The sequence below is a fragment of the Embiotoca jacksoni genome, unplaced genomic scaffold (assembly GCF_022577435.1).
Source record: "Embiotoca jacksoni isolate LCO1_2020_lvr unplaced genomic scaffold, fEmbJac1.0.p SCAF_2, whole genome shotgun sequence".
In the NCBI taxonomy this organism is placed as follows: Eukaryota; Metazoa; Chordata; class Actinopteri; family Embiotocidae; genus Embiotoca; species Embiotoca jacksoni.
In genome coordinates this window covers 10321954-10343885 of record NW_027185340.1, presented here as the reverse complement: position 1 = coordinate 10343885, position 21932 = coordinate 10321954, and the positions used below count along the sequence as shown (strand labels likewise).

Here is a 21932-nt window from a genome sequence, read left to right as displayed (position 1 = left end):
GCAGACCTTCACCCGAACGATTCCAGCAGAAAACCATTTATTTTATGGTTTGTGGTTTATTTTATTTTCATTCTGATTTACAGTCAGATTTTATTCAGAGTCCATCTTCAATGATCTCGGGTCCAGAGAAGGCGGCGGTGTTTCTTAGAAATAGTGTTTGATGTAAATAAAAACAGAAGGTGATGATTTGTAAATCATGTACATTCATATTTAACTGGAAATAGACCAAAGACAACAGATCAAATGTTGAAACTGAGAATTTTTTTCATTGAGAAACGTTTGATGTATCGTCCATGATTTCCAAAAAGAATTCACATTTTTTGCTTCGTCAGACCCCAGAACAGTTTTCCACTTCACATCAGTCCATCTTCATTGATCTCGGGTCCAGAGAAGGCGCCGGTGTTTCTGAATCATGTTTCTATCTGGTTTCTTTGGAGAGTTTTAACCTGTATTTGTGGATGCAGCAATGAACTGTGTTCACAGATGATGGTTTTCAGAAGTGTTCCTGAGCCCATGCAGTGATTTCCACTCCAGAATAGTGTCTGTTTTTAATGCAGTGCTGCCTGAGGGCCCGAAGATCACCACCATCCAATATTGGTTTTCAACCTTGTCCCGTGTTCAGAGATTTCTCCAGATTCTCTGACTCATCAGGTCACACTGGGAACTACAACACTGAACTACAACACTGCACCCATCTGGTTACACTGGGAACTACAACAGTTTGTCTATCTCTGAGCTTCAGTTTGTTTTCTTTGTAATGTTCTATTTAATTAAAACGTTAAAAAACTAATAATGTCCCAATGTATGGCGATGTTACAGTTAAATATAAAGTTGAAATAAACTAAAGAAATTGCTGTTAAACTTAATAACTGACTGGCCTGTATGTCATTGTAAAACAAACAGCTGAAATATCATAAACGCAAACATAAATTTCTGCTTTTTGACACCTCTAACACGGTGTGAAAAGGTTGTGTTGATAATGTGTGTTGTGGTTGTGTCGGTTCGTCACAAACGAAAGCACCTCGTTGGTTTTGTGATAAAAATTTATTTGGTATTTGTGAGCAACTACAGTTGTAGTGTTCTCATACATGTCACCTGCAGTTCATCAAACTAATATATATTTATACAAATTTGAGAAATATAATCTACATACATCTAATAGAAAAACAAGTTAGTGTGGGAGTGAGTCCACGGCTGGTTCAGTATGCGCGGGGTTAATAACTGTGAACAACATTAAGTGACAGCGACACCTTCAAGAAGACGGATGCTCAAATGATAGTATTATAATTATGAATCTGTGCTTTAAATAAGTCTAAAAATAAAACATTCTGAAAACAAACAGCCATCAAACACACAAACAGGGAGATGGAAACACACAAACACACCTGTGAGTTCAAAAAGCTTTAAATAAATGGATTCACACAAACAGCTGGAATGTGAAAACAAAACGTTGCGACTTCGACACCTGAACACATTCGCACACATCTGGATTCTGCCGTCGGTCTGAGGACGACGCTGCAGCGACCACATTTCATATTTCTCATTATTTCATAAAACAACAGAAGAAATTTCAGCTCAGATTCACTGAAATCAGAAATAATCCTGTAAAACGTTGTTTCTTCTGGCTGTGAAAAACTGAAATTTCATTTTAAAATGGGACCAAAGTCCACAGATTTAAAGGAGATATAAAAATTGTATTAAAATGCAGCGATATTTACATCTAGAACTACAACCTGCGTCTTCTGTGACTCTTGAAATGACTCTTTCATCTGTTGGACGTTTCTTCAGCCTCATATTTTAACATCCGAACATCTTCATGAGCACTCGGATCTAATATGTCACATGATTTCTAAAATTTCATAAAAATAAATTAGAATATGTTTCTTGAAGTTGCAGGATGAGTATTTCAGAGTGTCAAGATAAAGAGATACGATTTATATCTCACAACATAAAATACTGATCTGTATTTCGCCATTTAAAAACTACAGATCTCTGAATTTCAAGACATTTTAGATCTCGTAAAAGATTCAAATTGAAAAAAAAAGTCAAAATGAATATTTGTGTGAAAGAAAGTCACGTAAATTTCTGATGATTTTCTTTTGTAACACAATTTCCTAATTTGAACTGATCATTGTTTCTCAGAGATAGATCGAGATGAATAACGAGAGATATGACGTGTTTGAATTTAACCGGAAATTAACTTCCTTTAAGTGAATCTCGGTTTAAATCAAAAAACCTCTTGCTTCACTTTGAGAGATTTAGATGAACAAGTTTAAACGCAGTTGAAGTCATTTAAAGTGTTGTTTGGACCGACGGCTGCAGACGTAGCTGACGGTGCTCAGCGGAGGCGGAGCCTATGGTCGCCGCCGTCGAAGTCAAAAACTACAAACAGAAAAAAAAAAGAAAAGTGCTCAAACAGAAGAAGATTCAACGTTTCCCAGCCGGTTCATCGTCAGGAGCCTCGAACACAGAGCTCGGTCACTTTAAGGCATCAGGTGACGTTATCTGAAGCACTTCATTACCCACAATCCCTCTGTGGTGAAGTCACTACATGGTGCTTTTTAAATTTTTTTTTTTTTTTTTTTTTTTTAGCACAGTTAGCAGGTTAGCTCAGGGGTTTGAGGCTACTTCGCTAACGAATGTGAACTGTGTGTTTTCGTGAGGTTTAGCGGCGGAGTCGGGATGAATAGATGAATGACGTCATTATTATTATTTTTTTTTTTTACCAGTTTGTTCTTCACTACATCGTCAGCGGCAGCGCTAACTTGGTGACCTAACTTTGTGATTATACGGCTCGGCCTTCATCCCTCCCTTCCTCTTCCTCACCCGGACTCCCACAGGCAGCAGGGTCACGTACAGCTACGACGACTCCAGCTCTCGCGAGGCTTTGAGGGAGGAGCTCGTAGCTGAATGTTACTCATCATAACCACGTTTCACCTCCATCGCTGAATTTTTTATTTTTTTCCCCCTCAAAGACTTTTTCTCTTCGTCTTTCTGCGAGCTGAAAATCTTCAGGGATTTTCATTCGATACAATTTCACCTCCTCGAGATTTGATCTGCATCTTAGCACAGTTAGCACAGTTATCACTTGATATCCAGCAATGTTTCTCTGAGCTAGCATAAATCTACGTTGGTTGGTGTAAAATATATTCTAAGAATGGACGGAAAATCCGAAGTGTCCTGTTTCAGCCTTCAGAAAGAGCAATGATATAAAGTCTGAGATAAACTCACCTGAGGGGGAGGGGCTTCTGCTCTGAAAGGTTCAGGTGGGCGGGGTTTAAAGTAAGGGTTCTCCAACTGGAACCAAGTGGATGGATTCAAAAACGAGGGGAACGCTTTAATAAACAGAGAGCGAAGATCAACAACTCACATAATTAATATGCACAAATGTTTTCGTCTCCTTCGGGATCTTTAAAAACACGTCTGCACATGCTCAGTACTTCCACCTGTACGTGCTCTCTGATGCTAACACTCACTAAACGCTAAACTGTTTCTGAGGGACACCTGAGGCTCCGCCCACCTGCTCCTCCAATCACATTCTGTTATTTGTGGGCAATTTGTTCCCTGCTCAGTCTGACAGGTTGAGGAGGCGTTTGCTGCTCGCCGCCGCCACCACCTCCTCTTCCTGTGGGAGTCCAGACAGTCACTTCTTACTCCTCCTCCTCCTCCTCCTCCTCCTCGCCGGCCATCACTTCCACCAGCAGCTCGGCGGTGCAGGTCGCCTCCCCCAGACTGTTGACCGCCTTCACCATGTACTTGGCGTCATCGTCGCCTGAAACCTGCAGGTTCGTATCAGGAAACCACAACAGGAAATTAAATAAAGCAAAATGTGGATACAAAAATGAATTAATTCAAAACCAATCGAAGTCGCACAATGTTATAACCAGATCAGCATAACCAGATCACTATAACCAGATCATTATAACCAGATCATTATAACCAGATCAGCATAACCAGATTAAGATAACCAGATCATTATAACTAGATACATATAACCAGATCAGCATAACCAGATCAAGATAACCAGATCATTATAACTAGATACATATAACCAGATCACTATAACCAGATCAGCATAACCAGATCAGTATAACCAGATCAATATAACCAGATCAATATAACCAGATCAGCATAACCAGATCAGTATAACCAGATCATTATAACCAGATCAAGATAACTAGATCATTATAACTAGATACATATAACCAGATCAATATAACGAGATACATATAACTAGATACATATAACTACATTAATATAACCAGATCAGTATAACTAGATTCATATAAGCAGATCAATATAACCAGATAATTATAACCAGATCAATATAACTAGATCATTATAACTAGATCAACATAAGCAGATCAATAAACCAGATCAATATGGTCTGATCGGATAATATTGATACGATTATTCAATTCAATCAATCTCCACAATTTTTGCAGCAGCTTGCAATTTTGCAAAATTCACAAAATTTTTCCTCTAAAAACAGCGTAAACCGAATCTCAGCTGAAAGTCTGAAACGTAAAGACTTTTAAAATTAAACTCCCTTTATTACCAAAATAAATGTTCATTTCCAATCAGCGAGGCTCCGCCCCTCTCCTCTCTCCATTAAAACAAACTGCTGCGAGCTAACTGCAACAACAGGAAGTGACGGGGTTTGTGGGAAATGTGGTCTTATGATGGGAACGAGGAACATGTTAAATGAGTTTTCTTCACTTCCAGCTGTAACAGACTGAACTTTGTTTTAGTTTTGAACACATGACAGGTCAGATATTTCAGGATTATTGTCACAGGAAGTCACCACATGTCACCAGGCAGGTGACTTCCTGCGATTTTACAACAAAAAACTCACTTAAAACTCCACAAATTACATCAAAACATTTGAGAAAATCTGCTGCAAAATCAAACGGTTTTGAATAAAAACAATCACAAAATAACTCTCGGAGGGATGGATTCGTCTTCATGTAGATGACAAGTCAAATCTTGTGTTAACAACATCTTGTCTTCATGTCCGTGAAGAAATTCAGTTGATTCTATTTAAGTTTGCCATAATATTTTCTACTAAAACAGATGTAGTTCCCGTGTTCTGCCTTTGGAGGGCAGCGTTTATGCCGACAAACTGTTGTTTTAAAATAAAAAGACATGTGTTGACCTCTGACCTCTGAAATGACCAGGCTGCAGTTCCCCTCCTCGTCGTAGTCGATCTGGAAGTGTCGGGTCTCTTTGATGGGCAGCTCGTCTTTGTACCACACCACCTCCGGGTCAGGGTAACCTGCAGCGGGTCGGGTCAGAACCATCGGTGCAGAAACAACTTCTCATTAAACACGGTTCAGACGTTTCTGTTAGAAAACATGAAATCTAAAACACATCATCGATCACATCTTAAATGATCAATCAGTCGTTCGCTGGTCGACTTGTTCAGTGAAACTCAGTGAAGAAGAGAAAACAGCTGATCGGTGGATTATTAATCATTGGTTGATGGATTATTATTATCAGTACTAGTTATTGGTCAATGGATTATTATTATTAGTAATTATTGATCGATAGATTATTAGCACTAGTTATTAGTCGATTGATTATTATTATTAGTCGTCATTGATCGATTGATTAGTATTATTGTTAGTTATTAACCGATTGATTGTCATTAGTAGTAGTTATTGATTGATGGATTATTATTAGTAGTAGTTGTTGATCGATGGCTTATTATTATTAGTTATTGATCGATGGATTATTAGTAGTAGTAGTTATTGATCAATTGATTATTAGTAGTAGTAGTTATTGATCGTATGGATTATTAGTAGTAGTAGTTATTGATCGTATGGATTATTATTAGTAATAGTTATTCATCGTATGGATCCCTCGTACCTTCGATCTTACAGTCGAAGCGCGCCGCGCTGCCCTCCACCACCTCCACATCTCTGATCACTGAGCTGAACGTTGGCTTACACTCCGTCTTCTGATCATACTCCAAACACTCCAGGAACTGGTTGTCCTCTGGACACACACACATGGAGAGACACACACACACACACACACACACACACACACACACACACACACACACACACACACACACACACACACACACACACACACACACACAGGAAGACATTTTGTTTTATTGATTGGTTTTATGAGGAGAAGAAGAAGAAGAAGAAGAACACTACAAGTTGTGGTTGTAGGTGTGGTTGTAGTTCTTGTTGTGTTTTTTGCTGTGGTTCTGGATGTTGTAGTTCTGGCTGTGGTTGTACTTCTAGTTGTTGTTGTTGTTGTGGCTGTTGTTGTGGCTGTGGTTGTTTTGTAGTTCTGGCTGTGGTTGTGGTTGTAGTTCTGGTTGTGTTGTTTGTTCTGGTTGTAGTTGTAGTTTTGGTTGTGGTTGTGGTTGTTGTAGTTATGGTCGTGGTTGTTGATGTGGTTGTAGTTATGGTTGTGTTTTTTGTTGTGGTTGTTGTAGTTATGGTTGTGATTGTGTTTGTTGTGGTTTTTGTGGTTGTAGTTGTGGTTATGGTTGTTGTTGTGGTTGTGTTTTTGTTTGTGGTTGTTGTTGTTGTTGTTGTGGTTGTTGTACTTCTGGTTGTGGCTTTGATTATGGTTTTGGTGATTTTTGTGGTTGTAGTTCTGGTTGTGGTTGTGATTCTGGTTGTGGTTGTGATTCTGGTTGTGGTTGTTGTTGTGGTTGTGGTTGTGGTTTTTGTTGTGGTGGTTGTTGTTGTGGTTGTGGCTGTAGTTCTGGTTGTGGCTGTTGTAGTTCTGGCTGTGGTTGTAGTTCTGGTTGTGGATATGATTCTGGTTTTGGTGGTTGTAGTTCTGGTATTGGATGTTGTTGTAGTTCTGGTTGTGGTTGTGATTCTGGTTCTCCTACCTTCGGTGGGCGAGCCCTTCTTGGCACTGACTCCAGCCATCATGGCCATAGACGACAGTCTGCCGATGGCTCGGACAGCATGACCCGTTTTCTACAAGAAGAAACAGTCTGTGACCAGTGGGCTGACTAGAGCTGATCACTTCTATTGATCACTTCTATTGATCACATGTCTTTATTGTCGCCTGCTGCATCTCATGTTGTTGTTTACCTGCCACTTCCTCCTCAGGATGTACTTCTTCATTCTCTCCTTGGACAGTTTCTTGGCCTTCATGGTGTTTGTGTCCTGCTTCAGCCAGGCGTGTTCGTAACACTTAGCGCAGGTGAGCCGGGCCCTGACGGAGCAGCAGGTACACATTAACACTGTTACTGTGCTATAACTCCACCCTCACTGCAAACCCGTTTTAAAGAGGACCGTCAGGCTCATCCCTCACTGTAAAGAGGACTGACAGGCTCCTCCCTCACTGTAAAGAGGACCCCCAGGCTCCTCCCTCCTTACTTCATGTCTTTCTTCAGCAGGTTGGTGATGAAGTCTTTGGCGTTGTCTGAGATCTCATCAAAGGCCTCGTCCTCAAAGTCCCAGGTGGCCGAGGTGACATTGGACAGCGTCTCGTTGTCGTTGTCGCCCATGAAGGGAGACAAACCGCTCAGCCTGAGAGAACAAAGACAGGCCAGTGAGACCAACTGAACCAGACTACAGCTAACTGAGCTAACAGCACAAACCCAACCAGGCCAAAACTAAAGGTTCTTTGTTAAATCAAAGAAATTTGGGTAACAAACTGTAAGTAGTGTCTCTACAGGGAACTCATAGTTCATAATAAATGTACTTACAGTATATAACAGGTGTACTTACAGTATGTAACAGGTGTACTGGCAGTATATAACAGGTGTACTTACAGTATATAACAGATGACTCCTATACTCCACATATCGGTGGGGTAACTGATGGCTTCGTAGTTGATCACCTCTGGAGCTACAAACTCTGGAGTTCCAAACAGAACCTTCAGAGTTCCTGCGTTTTCTGCCGGAGGACAAGAAGGAATGTTAAAACACATAATACATGCTCCCAATGAGTGTGAATGAACTCAGTTTCAGTTGGGTTTGGTAGCTGTCAATCAAACAAATCAAAGGTGAGTAACAGTAAGTAGTTGGTTGCAGTGACTAGTTAGTTGAAGTTATTAACAGTAAGTAGTTAGTTGCGGTGACTAGTTAGTTAAAGTGAGTAACAGTGATTAGTTAAAGTTATTGACAGTAAGTAGTTGGTTGCGGTGACTAGTTAGTTAAAGTGAGTAACTGAGTAATTAGTCAAAGTTATTGACAGTAAGTAGTTGGTTGCGGTGACTACTTAGTTAAAGTGAGTAACATTGACTAGTTAGTTAAAGTGAGTAACTGAGTAATTAGTTAAAGTTATTGACAGTAAGTAGTTAGTTGCAGGGACTAGTTACCCAGTCGTCTGGCAAGGCCGAAGTCGATGAGTTTGATCTTGCTGCCGTTCTTGTTGACACACATGATATTCTCAGGTTTGAGGTCGAGGTGGACAATGCCCTGTTTGTGGATGAAGCTGACGCCGTCGATGATCTGCAGCATGTATTTGATCACTTCCCTCTCCGTCAGCTCGAAGTCCTCGTCGATGATCCGCTCGAACAGCTCGCCGCCCGAGATCCTGCAGAGACACCAAACACAATGGATTCATGCACACTAAGGATCCACCTGAGGATCCACCTGAGGATCCACCTAAAGATCCACCTGAGGATCCACCTGAGGATCCACCTGAGGATCCACCTAAAGATCCACCTGAAGATCCACCTGAAGATCCACCTGATGATCCACCTGAAGATCCACCTGAGGACCCACCTGAGGATCCACCTGAAGATCCACCTGAGGACCCACCTGAGAACCTCCTCAGGACTTCCTCCTGCAGCTGATCCTCCACAGTAGCCTAAAGTTAAAGTTACAGCTGCCTGATAGGATATAACCTTCCAGAGTCACCTACATCTCGAGCACCATGACGATGTCGGACTTCCCCTCGAAGGCGTCGATGCACTGCACCAGTTTGGGGTGATGGAGGCTGTTCATGATGCCGATCTCATGCCGCACGTTCTCCTTCTCCTTCGCCGAGTACGCCTTGATGAACTTCCCCGCCCACACCTTCTTCGTCGCCTTCTCCACCAGCTTGAAGACCTGACCAAACTTCCCCCTGCGACACCAATGCACGGCCTTTAATACGCACTGAATCTGGGAGGGAGAGGTGCATTGTGGGTGAAGTGAGAGTGGGCGGAGCCTTACGTTCCCAGCCTCTCCTCCACGTCGTAGAGCTCCTTCACCTTCAAGTCTGCTCTAACGGTGACGTCTCTGTAGTCCGGCTCCTTCTCCAAGTCTGACACGCAAACACACAAGGGTCAGAGGTCACAGGGGTCAGAGGTGACAGAAGTGTGAGGGTTAACACAGAGGTCACAGGTCACAGAGCTAAAGCCGAACTGGACCATGTTTGTGTTGTGTGTGCTGTTTATTGCGTCTCTCTCCTGTGTTGTGTTTGTGTGGTGGTTGATCAGCTGATAAACAGGAAGTGGTACCTTCATCGTCCTCCTCAGCCTCCTCCGGGTTGTCTGTCAGACCAACCAAACAGCAGACAGTTAGTTCAGTTAGTCGCTTTAGTTCAGACTCATTAAACCAGCTGCTGGTCAGAATTAGTTACAGGTGCTTTAGTTGGTTGTTCTGGGTTATTATATATATATACATACATACATATATATATATATATGTATATATATATAATGTATATATACATATGTATGTTTTGTACACTCTGATAATCACAGCAGCAATTTCCTGTCTGAACAGGAAGTTGGTTTTCAGTTTCCTCACCGTCGTCCACCAGTCCTACGGTCACGGGGACGGACTCGGCGCTCGGCTCTCCGATCCCGTAGATGTTCTCTGCCCGCACACGGAACTTGTACTGCCGCTCTGGTAGAAGGTTCTAGAGACAAAGGAACAATTAGCCTTCAGACGAGACGTCTGCGGTCTGAGGGCGGCGGGGGACGAAGACACACCTGGACGTTGTAGGACGTGCTGTTGCAGGACACCAGGTGCTTCCACTGCTGCTCCATTGAGTCCCAGATCTCCAGGTTGTAGGACTGCACGGCGCTGCCTCCGTCGTAGGTCGGCCCGTACCACGACAGCGTCAGGCAGGACCGCCGGATGTCTGAGGCCGCAGGGACCTTCGCTGGGGGGTCGGGTTTATCTAGGGGGGGGGAGGCAGGGCTGAGAGCTGCTGACAGAGGCCTGGAGGTCACCCAGGGGGACAGACAGCGCCCCCAACAGGCTGCACAGAGAACTACAAACACTGCCCCCTACAGGCTGCACAGAGGCTGCTGCAGGTGTTTCTTACCGACTATGGTGAGGTTGAGGGCGGCCTGTCGGAGGCCGTAGCTGTTCCTCAGCTCGATGGTGTAGCAGCCGCAGTGTTCCTGCTGTCCGCTGCTGATGGTCAGTTTACTGCTGCTGTCACAGCTTTCGATGGAGATGTCAGCTGAGCCCTCCTGGATCTGAACCACAGACACAACAGACACAACAGACCGGCAGTCAGGCCCCTTTTTTTTCCCAGGATGCCCTCTCAGTTGGGTCAGTGTGACAGTTCCCCTGCAGAGCTCCAATAGTCATTGGGTTCCTGAAGCTGGTTGGTTTGTTTCCATAAACATGAATAAAATCTTCTTTAATAGTTTGTAAGATGCAGCAGCTCATAGGTCACACGGCCAGGATGAACTCTGCCTGTTTGAGTCTTAAAGATCTGAATTCATCCACAAATACATCAGAGGTGAAAAACTGATTCTGGAAAAATCAACTTTAGCTCAAATCTGATCTCCAGCACTGACTGCTGACCAGTATTCGATGACCCTAACCCCAGTGAGTGTGTGTGTGTGTATGTGTGTGTGTGTGTGTGTGTGTGTGTGTGTCTCACTGGTTTCCTGAATTTCAGCCAGGTGCAGTTGATGGGCGGAGCTCCAGAGAACTTGCAGAGGATCTCCACCTTTTCCCCTGCCAGGATCTTCATGTCCTCTGGGAACTGCAGGATCTGAGGAGGCAGAGCTGCACACACACACACACACGCACGCACGCACGCAAACACACATGCGCGTGCGCACGCACGCACACACACACACACACACACACACACACACCAACAATCAATAACAATTAATGGCAAAAAAGAGAGGAAGAGTAAGCTGATCTTTCTCAACACCAGACTCCATGTTATTTTTTTAAAGATTTAAGAGTGAAGTATCACCTTGAATCAAACAGTGATCAATGAATGAAACTGAGTTAATAGTTTCTTTTATGAAAATGATAATCAGTGAAAACCATGAAGGGTTGTCTGAATCACTGTACAAAAGAAATACTTCAGTATAGCTTCAGTCTGAGCTGCAATGCCCTCTGCTGTCACAGATCGGTCAGATGACTTTAAATCTTTAAAGACACATGGAGTCTGCTGCAAGCAAAGTTAGATCAGCTGCTTTTACTGGAGCCTCTCGGCCTGGTGTTCAGACATGGAGGGATGATGTCACGCAGGTAAACACGGCAGGTATGCTCACCTTGTTTGGGAGGAGTCTTCGGAGTCGGCTTCTTTATTCTGGCTTCACCTAGAACACAAACAGAACCGGGTTAGAACCAGATCAGAACCGGGTCAGAACCAGATCAGAACTGGTGAGAATGAGATGAGATGAGATGAGATGAGATGAGATGAGATGAGATGAGATGAGATGAGATGAGATGAGATGAGATGAAAGGTCACTGAGCTGTGAACGTGTAAAGTATTCATAGTAAAATGAGTCTTTTATTTTGAAATATTGATTTGTTTGTGTAATGTCTCTGATGTCTCTAACTGTCTGTAATATCTCTAACTGTCTCTAATGTCTCTAACTTTATCTCTAATATCTCTGTCTCTAATGTCCCTAATTGTCTCTAATGTCTCTAACTGTCTCTAATGTCTCTAATGTCTTTAACTGTCTCTAACTGTCTCTAATATCTCTGACTGTCTCTAATGTCTCTAACTGTCTCTAATGTCTCTAACAGTCTCTCTCTAATGTTCTCTAACTGTCTCTAATGTATCTAACTGTCTCTAACTGTTTCTAATATGTCTCTAACTGTCTCTAATGTCTTGAACTGTCTCTAATGTCTCGAACTGCCTTTAACTGTCTGTTTTCCAGCAGCAGAAGTAAAGGAATGTGAGACAGACGAAGAGCGTCTCTGATGACCATATAAGGACGTCTATAAATATCTGCTGAGGAAGCAGGAAATAGTTCCTGCAGTTTGTTATTTCTTCGGTCGGCTGCAGACGAGGACGTCCTGATTGTCTGTCCCCCTCCTTAATGTGGACGTCTGTCCTCCTCAGACTGTTTTTAACCCTCTATGCACCTGACGGAACCAATGCTATCTGTTCGTAGAACCTGGAGGGTCACCTGACCTCTGACATCTCTGATCCTCAGAATCAAACAAACCAACCAATCCGAAGACAGTAACAAACCAGCCAATCAGAATACAGTAACAAGCCAGCCAATCAGAATACAGTAACAAACCAGCCAATCAGAATACAGTAACAAACCAGCCAATCAGAATACAGTAACAAGCCAGCCAATCAGAATACAGTAACAAACCAGCCAATCAGAATACAGTAACAAACCAGCCAATCAGAATACAGTAACAAACCAGCCAATCAGAATACAGTAACAAGCAGCTCCTGTACCTGGAGACACTACTCAGGGCAGAGTTCCTTTCAATGGCTGCATGCTTTCATAATAATTTCATGTGTATTTTGAGTAACAGATTGAGGATGTTTGATGCTGTGTGATGGAGGAGGGAGGATGAAGGAGGAGGGATGACGGAGGAGGGAGAAGAGAGGAGGGAGGACGGAGGAGGAAGGAGGGAGGACGGAGCAGGGAGGATGGAGGAGGGAGGAGGGAGGATGGAGTCGTGACAGGTGATGGGAAGTGTTGAGGGGCTGATGGGAAACGTCGTCTTAAAGTACAGAGGAGGAAAAATAATGTGACTGATGTTTCCAAAGACACACACTTTAAAATAGAACCCAGCCTGAGAGTGTGTTTTTGTGTGTATATATGTGTGAGTGTGAGTGAGTGTGTGTGTGTGTGTGTGTGTGTGTGTGTGTGTGTGTGTGTGTGTGTGTGTGTGTGTGTGTGTGGAAGGGGGTGGGGGGTGAGTGATCCTAGCCTGCAGCTCCTTATTGGGACAAATGGAAAGAGGCTGCTGCATATTTTGGAAACTCACTCTCTGAGGTTGGAGTCGCCTTCTTGGACTTCTTGTCTGACGGAGAGTTTTCAGCAGGATCTGCAGGACAGACAGATAGACAGTTAGACAGAGAGACAGTGAGACAGACAGACAGAGACAGTTAGACAGAGACAGACAGACAGAGACAGACAGATACAATATTCCTATAATGAATTATGAATATTTATGTTTGAAGGGATGAATATTATTATATTATTATAATACAATGATGTCTGGGTTAAAGATAAAAAGATCACGATGAAGAAGAAGTTGAGACTGACGTCCATCCAAACCAGGAGGGTTAAACTCACAGGTTTTTGAATGGACTTCTGTCAGTTTCTGTTTGAAGTGTTGCAGAAACAGATCAATGAAGACAACATTGATGTTAAAAGATATATTAAAGATAAAACCTTCACAGATATAAAAGACAGGAAAGACATTTCACTGCTGAAGTGTTAAAATCACAGGGACTTCTGTGATGATCCAACAGTAAAAACAGAGTCGATGAAAAGTTTGAAACATTTACTGATGAATGGAACAAAGGTTCTTACCGTCCACCAGAACCACACAGGAACACTCAGCGCGGCCGGCCGGCATCTCGGCTCTGCATTTGTACTGGCCTTCATCCTCCGGGAGAGCTTTACCGATGGTCAGAGAGCATAGCCCACCTGCAGCCCAACACCAGATTATATTAAACACCACACCAGATTATATTAAACATCACACCAGGTTATATTAAACACCACACCAGATCATCATGTTAAAAATCACACCAGATTATCATATTAAACACCACATCATTTATTACCATATAAAACAACATCGCATCATATCATATATTATGACGGGAGGAAGGTTCTGACTGTTGTTTGTGTTTATGCACCAAACAGCAGTTTGGAGTATCCATCCTTCTTGGAGTCGGTGGGAGGAGCCCTGGAAAGGGCGCCGCCTGCCGACTCCATAGTTCTCCTGGGAGACTTCAACACTCATTTGGGCAACGATAGAGAAACCTGGTGGGTGATTGGGAGGAACGGTCTGCTGATCTGAACCCGAGTGGTGTTTTGTTATTGGACTTCTGTGCTAGCCACAGTTTGGCCATAACAAACACCATGTTGGAGCATGAGGTGGCTCATAAGTGTACCTGGTACCAGAACACCTTGGGCCGGAGATCAATGATCGACTTTGTAGTCGTATCATCTGATCTGCGGCCGTATGTCTTGGACACTCGGGTGAAGAAAAGAGCAGAGCCGTCTGCTGATCACCACCTGGTGGTGAGTTGAATCAGATGGCGGGGGAGTTGGCTGGAAAGACCTGGCAAACCCAAATGTGTCGTGAGGGTAAACTGGGAACGTCTGGCGGAGGAACCTGTCCCCAAGGTCTTCAACTCTCACCTAAGGAAGAACTTCTCACATCCCGAGTTGCGGTCAGAAGGTCGTCGGTGCATGTCGCGCCGGCAACCCAAGAACCCGGTGGTGGACCCCGGGGATGAGGGAAGCTGTCAAACTGAAAAAGGAGGCCTTTTGGGTCTGGTGGGCTCAGGAGTCTCCTGAAGCAGCTGAGAGGTACCAGCAGGCCAGAAGGGCTGCGGTGGTCATGGATGCTAAAACTCGGCCATGGGAGGAGTTCTCGGAGGTCATGGAGAAGGATTTTTGGTTGGCCTCAAAAAAGTTCTGGCAAACCATCCCGATGACTCAGGAAGGGAAAGCAGGGACTATCCCAGGCTGTTCTTGGCTGACACGCCTCTTCAATGCCGCATGGGGGTCGGGAACGGTACCACTGGACTGGCAGACCGGGGTGGTGGTTCCCATTTTCCAAAAAGGGGGACTGGAGAGTTGCTCCAACTATCGGGGTATCACACTACTCAGCCTTCCGGGCAAAGCTTATATCAGGCTGCTGGAAAGGACTCCGACCGTTTGTCAAACCTCAGATTCAAGAGGAGCAGTGCAGATTAAGTCCCGGTCGTGGAACAGTGGACCAGATCTTTACCCTCGCAGGACTACTGGAGGGTCCTGGGAGTTTAACCATCCAGTCTGCTTTATGGATTTGGGGTCGGCTTTCGGTCCCTCAGGGGTTTTTGTGGGGGGTGCTGCAGGAGTTCGGGCTGGACCCATTGCAACGGGCCATCCGGTCTCTGTACAACTGCAGTAGGAGCTGTGTTCGCATCCTTGGCAATAAATCAGACATGTTTCCGGTGGGTGTTGGCCTCCACCAGGGCTGTCATTTGTCACCGATCCTGTTAGTGACCTTCATGGACAGGATATCTAGGAGCAGCCGGAGGGAGGAGAACGTCAGGTTCGGGGATCTCAGGACCGCCTCTCTTGTTTGCAGATGATGTGGTCCTGTTGGCCTCTTCGGACTCCCAGCATGCACTGGGGCAGTTTGCAGTCGAGTGTGAAGAGAGTCAGCACCTCCAAATCTGAGGCCATGGTGCTCTGCTGGAACTCGGTGGATGTCGTCTCCCTCCAGGTGGGGATGGAGTTCTTGAACCAGCGAAGGAGTTTCAGTATCTCGTGGTCTTATTCACGGTGAGGGGAGGACGGAGGGAGGAGGACGGAGGATGGAGGACGTAGGATGGAGGACGGAGGATGGAGGATGGAGCCAGAAATCAACAGGCTGTAGCAGTGAAACAGGCGCTGCATCGGACCGTGTTGGTGAAAACGAGCTGAGCCGGAAAGCGAAGATTTCCATTTTTCCAGTCGATTTACGTTTTGACTCTCACTGATGGTTCCAGGTCGTCACCGGAGGTAGAGACGCTACTCCTTCACGTGGAAAGGAGTCAGCTGAGGAGGTTCAGCATCTGATCAGGATCCTCCAGGGCGCCTCCTACTGACAGGAGACCAGAACACGTGGAAGGATTATATCTCCCAGCTGGTCTGGGAACACCTCAGGATCATCCAGGAGGAGCTGGAAGATGTTGCAGGAGAGGGAAGTCTGGACGGTCAGTCTGGAGTGTCGGTCCAGACCTGCTGGACCTGTTGGACCTGTTGGACCTGCTGGACCTGCTGGACCTGCTGGACCTGTTGGACCCGTTGGACCTGCTGGACCTGCTGCCACCATGACCCGACCCGGATAATCAAGACAATGGACGGATGGATTTTGAAAGGATGAATGAGGCAGTCAGGAAGTATTGAGACCTTCACTTCCTGTTGTACGTTTGATTTTTGACAGTATTCAGACACACCGTTGAGGACTCAATCCTCTGTGACCTCTGACCTTTAACATGTCAGTCCTCACTTTGCAGGACACAGGCAATGTTGGATAAAGGGCTGTCCTGCAGCACACACACACACAGACAGACAGACACACACACACACACACACACACACTGAGGGAATCCTCTGTGTTCCACATGTATGTTCGGAAATAGCAGGTCTTTACTGTCACGACATCACTGTGTGTCTGTGTGTGTGTTTATTTTTACATCTACGATATGAATCCTCTGTCTGACCTCTGACCTTCTCTCAGTGACTTAGATGTTTGTGTTGATGTGGGTGAGTTTCACTGTTGGACAGGAAGTTCTATATTCAGATTTCAAAGTAAAACAACATCATAATCAGTGCAGATGTGATGATCAACACATTATTATTATTATTATTATTAATATTAGCTATTGATCAAAGTAGATCTGCTGCAGCTGATCAAGAAAATGTGTGAGACAGTGTGTATGTGTGATAGTTTTGTGTGTGTGTGTGTGTGTGTGTGTGTGTGTGTGTGTGTGTGTGTCCTCTGTAAAGTGATCTGTTCCCATATGAAATACCAGCAAATACCAGTCTGTCACTCTCACACCTCATACACACACACACACACAAATGCCGTGCCGCTCTATTGTTTCACATCTGCGCTCTATTAATAGAGTCTGAATCCTCTGATCTCCATCAGCAGCTGCTTCTTCTCCTTCGAGCGCCTTCATCAGCCAGGGTTTGACTTATTTACTGTTGGTTTACTGTTGGTTTACTGTTTGTTTACTGCTAGTTTACTGTTTCCATCATCTCCTCTCCGACCGCTCTGATTGGTCATTAAATAAGAATCTGTCTGCTGATTGGACGTATTGATGAGCTGATTGGACGTATTGATGAGCTGAAACATCGTCGTCCATTTAAACTGCAGGATGTGTGTGTGTGTGAGTGTGTGTGTGACCTCTGACCTTCGTTGGCGAGGACGATGAACTTGGAGGGTTTGATGACCTTCCCGTCCAGCGTCCAGGTGATGGAGGCGGCGGCGGCGTCGGTGAGGCGACACTGCAGGCGGAGTCGCTGTCCGTCCAGAACCGTTACATCGCTCAGCTGCTCCTGGAACTCCGGAACCTTCCCCCCTCCTCCTCCTCCTCCTTCTCCTCCTTCTCCTCCTTCTCCTCCTTCTCCTCTGCTCTCGTTAATCCCTCCATCAACGCAGTTGTTCACCGCTGCCTTCCCGCCTTCTCCGTTCTTTTCGGGCTTCTTCTTGTTGGCGAGGACGGAGCGGAAGTCGGCGGTGTTCTTGGCGGCCTCGCCGGGCTTGTTGCCGTTGGTGCCGGCGGTGCCCTTCTTGCCCAACACGCTGCGGAAGTCGACCTGCTGCGAGGAGTTGGCCTTCTCCTCCGTCTTGGGTTTGACCCCCTTCAGGTTGGCCTTAAAATCCATGAGGCGGCGGTGGCGGTGGGCGGCGGCCTCCCTCGGCTCCTCGGTCTCGGAGTGGAGATCTTGGCGTCCCAGCAGCGAGCGGAAGTCCAGCTGCTGCGCCTCCCTCTGTCGCAGCTCCTCTTCACCGCGCTCCCTGGTCTCCACACAGCGTCTGAGGAGGCCTCGGGGAGCACTCACACAGTCCTCCTCCTGCTCCTCCTCCTTGCTCTTCTTCTTCTTCTCACGGTGCAGGTGCAGCTGTTCCTGCTGCTCCTGCTGCTCCTCGTTGGCCTCCTGCCACTGACGACTGACACCAGCGCTGCTGCTGCTGCCTCTCTGCTCCACGCCTCCTCCTCCTCCTGTGGCACCTCCTCTCAGCACGGCGCTCTCAACAACTGCTCCTCCTCGTTCCCCTCCACCTCCTCCTGCTGCTGTAGGGCTGGACGAGCGAGCACAGACAAAGATGGAGAGAGAGAGAGAATAATCAGAGCAGGGTCAAAATCCCTCAGAAAACAAGAGGACAGGCTCCGCCTCCTTACAGCTGGGAGAAAGAGGGAGGGGGGGAGGACCTCGAGTCCAAATTGTTAATATTACATCACAAGTGACTCAACTGCCCTTATATGGGAATGAACGGCCTGAACACACACACACACACACACACACAGATGTAAACAAAGTGAAACCAGACTCTGAGGACACGCTCCTCCTCCTCATTAAGTTACTTTATATGACTACTCCTTTTCTTCCTCGTCCTCTTCGTCCTGCTCCTTCTACTTCTCCTCGTCCTCATTTTTCTTTTTCCCTCTCCTCCTCCTTCTCCTCCTCCTCACTAATTCATAATCGTCCAGTTACTTTATATGACTGCTCTTCCTCTTCATCGCCTCTCTATACGTTCTTCATCCTCTTTCTTCTTCTGCTGGTTTTAAAGCTGCAGATTATTTTTACCGTCGAAACTTTCATCAAACAGAAACACTGATCGGTAGATATGAACGGATTAAAGGAGCTTTATAACTCGATATATGACAGATGGATGGATGATGGATGGATGTATGGTTGATGGATGGATGGATGGATGATGGATGAATATTATATGACTCCACCCACATCTGATGCCGCCCCCTGCAGGTGCACAGCTCGGTCATGTGACTCACCTGCTGTTGTGTGCTGGTCCTGGATGTCCTCTCCTGTCTGCCTCTCCTTCAGTGACAGAAAGATGGACCACAGCGCTGCACTCACCTACATGGTTCCTGACAGACAGACAGAGACAGACAGTATGTTGCGTTATCACTGTTCCAGCTGACATTCAGCATCTGATAGATTATACATGATAGATGATGGGGGAGGGGCTTAATCCTCACTGTACATCCTGCTGGATTATTGCCGTGTGTGTATACAGTGTGTGTGTACCTCAATGTGATCCGGTAGTCTCCTTGGTGATGTTTCTTCACTCGTCTGATGAAGGACAGAGGAAGAGGAGGAGCAAGAGCAAGAGGAGGAGGAGGAGGAAGAGGAGGATAGGAAGAAGAAGAAGAATGAGGCGGAGGAAGAGGAGGAGGAAGAGGAGGATAGGAAGAAGAAGAAGAATGGGGAGGAGGAGGTGTAGAGGTGGAGGAGGAAGAAGAAGAATGAGGAGGATGAAGAGGAGGAGGCAGAAGAGGAAGAGGAGGAAGAAGAAGAATGAGGAGGAGGAGGAGGAGGAGGATTGAGTCTCAGTAAATCTTTATGATTGGTCATGTGTGAAGAGTGACCTTTGACCTGATGAGCAGGGAGACCACGTCCTCCTTCTGCAGCACTTCAAAGTCTCCTCCGGAGATCAGAGGTCGGTTCGGGACGGTTCTGGTCCAGGTGTACTGGGGAAACGGGTCTCCAGCGATGGCACAGGACAGGAGGACGTGTTGACCCGCGGTGCTATTCAGAGGTTTGGGTTTGGTGATGAACCAGGGCTGGACGCCATCCTGGGGCTCTGAACCAGAACCAGAACCAGAAATCATGAGGCGGAGTGGTTGTTTAACCTGCGATCCGGTTTGACCATTGACCTGGTTTAACTGTGACTTTGAGGAGAATCAGTGAAACGTGACACCTGTCGGTTTAGTGATCGATGATCAATGCTTCACATCTGTAGAACAGTATATGAGGTCATACTCAGTCTGCCTCAGAATGGATCAGCCGTACCCTCCACGGTGAGCTGGGCCTGGGTCTGGTCCTCTCCGGACTGGTTCCAGGCCCGGGCGCTGTAGGTCCCGGTGTCCTCGGGGAACACCTCATGGATCAGCAGCGTGCAGCGGTTCTCCTGCCGAAGCAGCTGGAAGTCCTCCGACTCCATCACCACCTGCCCATCATGGAGCCACACGACCTGTGGGGGGGGGTGACCTGCGGGTCCATCAGAACCGATCAGTCGGACCCTGCAGTGTTCTGAACATGAGAGTGAGCAGAGTCTTCTAATCCTGGAATATCTGACCTGTACCGTGTTTTTCTTTCTGTGTTGAACTCAGAGAACCATCATGAGACTGAACGGGATGAAAAGAGTCTAAAAGTGACGTCTGTGACTGCAATATAGAATCTGCCTTCAAAATAAGAGCTTTAGACTGAAATATAGAACACAAAGAATACATCTGCCTTCAAAATAAGAGCTTTAGACTGAAATATAGAACACAAAAGAATACGTCTGCCTTCAAAATAAGAGCTTTAGACTGTAACAGAACACAAATAATACATCTTCCGACAAAATAAGAGCTTTACATCATCTTTAAATCACATTCATTCAACACTAAAACAAAGATCAGTCTCTTCCTGCTGGAAGTGGAGACAACTAATCTAACATTCCACCAGAAGACCACATTTCCCACAAACCCAGTCGCTGATAAAACACAATGGGTTTGAATATTTCTGTTGTTTTGTTGTCCCATTTGAAAAGTCGACCACTCAGCTAACAACAAACTAACAAACAAACAAACACACACACATCTTCAGTGTGTTGAAATAAAATGTGACAGATCCTGGTATTAAAGCGACAGTCTGATGAGAGACGGCCGAGAGCTGGAGATCTGATCCTCACAGCTTATATGGAGAAAACCCTCAGTGGAAAATCATTATGTAACACACACACACACGCACGCACGCACGCACGCACGCACACGCGCACGCACACACAACAACTAAACAACTAACATTAACCTAACGTTAATCTAACATTAAACTAATGTTAATCTAACGTTAGCCTAACATTAAGCTAACGTCAACCTAACATTAAACTAACGTTAACCTAACATTAATCTACCATATTAATCTACCATTGAACTAACGTTAACCTAACCCTAAACGAATGTTAACCTAACATTAAACTAACGTTAACCTAACATTAATCTACCATTGAACTAACGTTAACCTAACCCTAAACGAATGTTAACCTAACATTAAACTAACGTTAACCTAATGTTAAACTAACGTGAACCAAATGTTAACCTAACATTAAATTAACGTTAACCTAACATTAAACTAATTTAAACCTAACTTTAAGCCAAGTCTTCATGTCAATAATTGACATTGTGATTTGACGTGTTTTGGTCCTAAACAGAGCAGATTTATGTCAACATGAGTAAAACACACACACACACACGCAGGAAATGAAGAGGCAGGACTCGTCCAGAGTAAATCTGTCCTCATCTCATCTCCACCATCTCCCAGGAGACAAGACAGGAAATACCACAGCTAACACATACACACGGCGTGGTCGTACCACTCAGCTCCACCGTCATGGCGACTCTGCTGCCGTCCATCACCTTCAGGTCGGTCAGGCGGGTCGTGAAGCGAGGAGCCTCACACAGCGCTCTGACCTCTGACCTCTCACTCCGCAGCCTGCCTGCAGCATAGAAACACATGAAGAAGACAGAGGTCAACATGGCCACTCAGAGGTACTTCATACTTTACAGTACTGTACAGTATATTTAAATCTGTGACGGGACATTTGTTTCCTGAGTCTGTCCTTCAGGCAGCTCCTCTTCATGTTTAAATCTGTGATGGGACATTTGTTCCCTGAGTCCGTCCTTCAGGCAGCTCGTCCTCACAGACATGGATAAACCAGGACGCTGAGGGGAGGTGCTGCCTTATAGACTACACTCAGGGAATACAAGGCCTGCCACGACAGATCAATACGTGAACTGATCAGGGATCAGTTGTGTGTCTTATTGATAAAG

General features: G+C 45.4%; 1 protein-coding gene across 2 annotated transcripts in view; it reads right to left on the bottom strand.

Annotated features, from left to right (window-relative positions):
• Positions 1-1031: 1031 nt before the first annotated feature.
• mylka (myosin, light chain kinase a) overlaps positions 1032-21932 on the bottom strand; it is a 30303-nt gene continuing 9402 nt past the window's right edge. For both annotated transcript variants that reach the window (XM_069154494.1, XM_069154495.1), the window contains 24 exons: positions 21476-21598; positions 19912-20109; positions 19495-19702; positions 19147-19191; positions 18891-18986; positions 17286-18178; positions 13693-13809; positions 13142-13201; positions 11452-11499; positions 10821-10948; positions 10251-10407; positions 9913-10103; positions 9728-9839; positions 9436-9468; positions 9149-9239; positions 8856-9059; positions 8308-8525; positions 7760-7883; positions 7362-7514; positions 7074-7197; positions 6866-6956; positions 5869-5997; positions 5163-5275; positions 1032-3779 (listed from right to left, as the gene is read on the bottom strand). In XM_069154494.1, coding sequence (XP_069010595.1) covers positions 3651-3779; positions 5163-5275; positions 5869-5997; positions 6866-6956; positions 7074-7197; positions 7362-7514; positions 7760-7883; positions 8308-8525; positions 8856-9059; positions 9149-9239; positions 9436-9468; positions 9728-9839; positions 9913-10103; positions 10251-10407; positions 10821-10948; positions 11452-11499; positions 13142-13201; positions 13693-13809; positions 17286-18178; positions 18891-18986; positions 19147-19191; positions 19495-19702; positions 19912-20109; positions 21476-21598 — 3785 coding nt within the window. In that variant the 3' untranslated portion in view covers positions 1032-3650. The remainder of the gene's footprint in view (positions 3780-5162; positions 5276-5868; positions 5998-6865; positions 6957-7073; positions 7198-7361; positions 7515-7759; positions 7884-8307; positions 8526-8855; positions 9060-9148; positions 9240-9435; positions 9469-9727; positions 9840-9912; positions 10104-10250; positions 10408-10820; positions 10949-11451; positions 11500-13141; positions 13202-13692; positions 13810-17285; positions 18179-18890; positions 18987-19146; positions 19192-19494; positions 19703-19911; positions 20110-21475; positions 21599-21932) is intronic.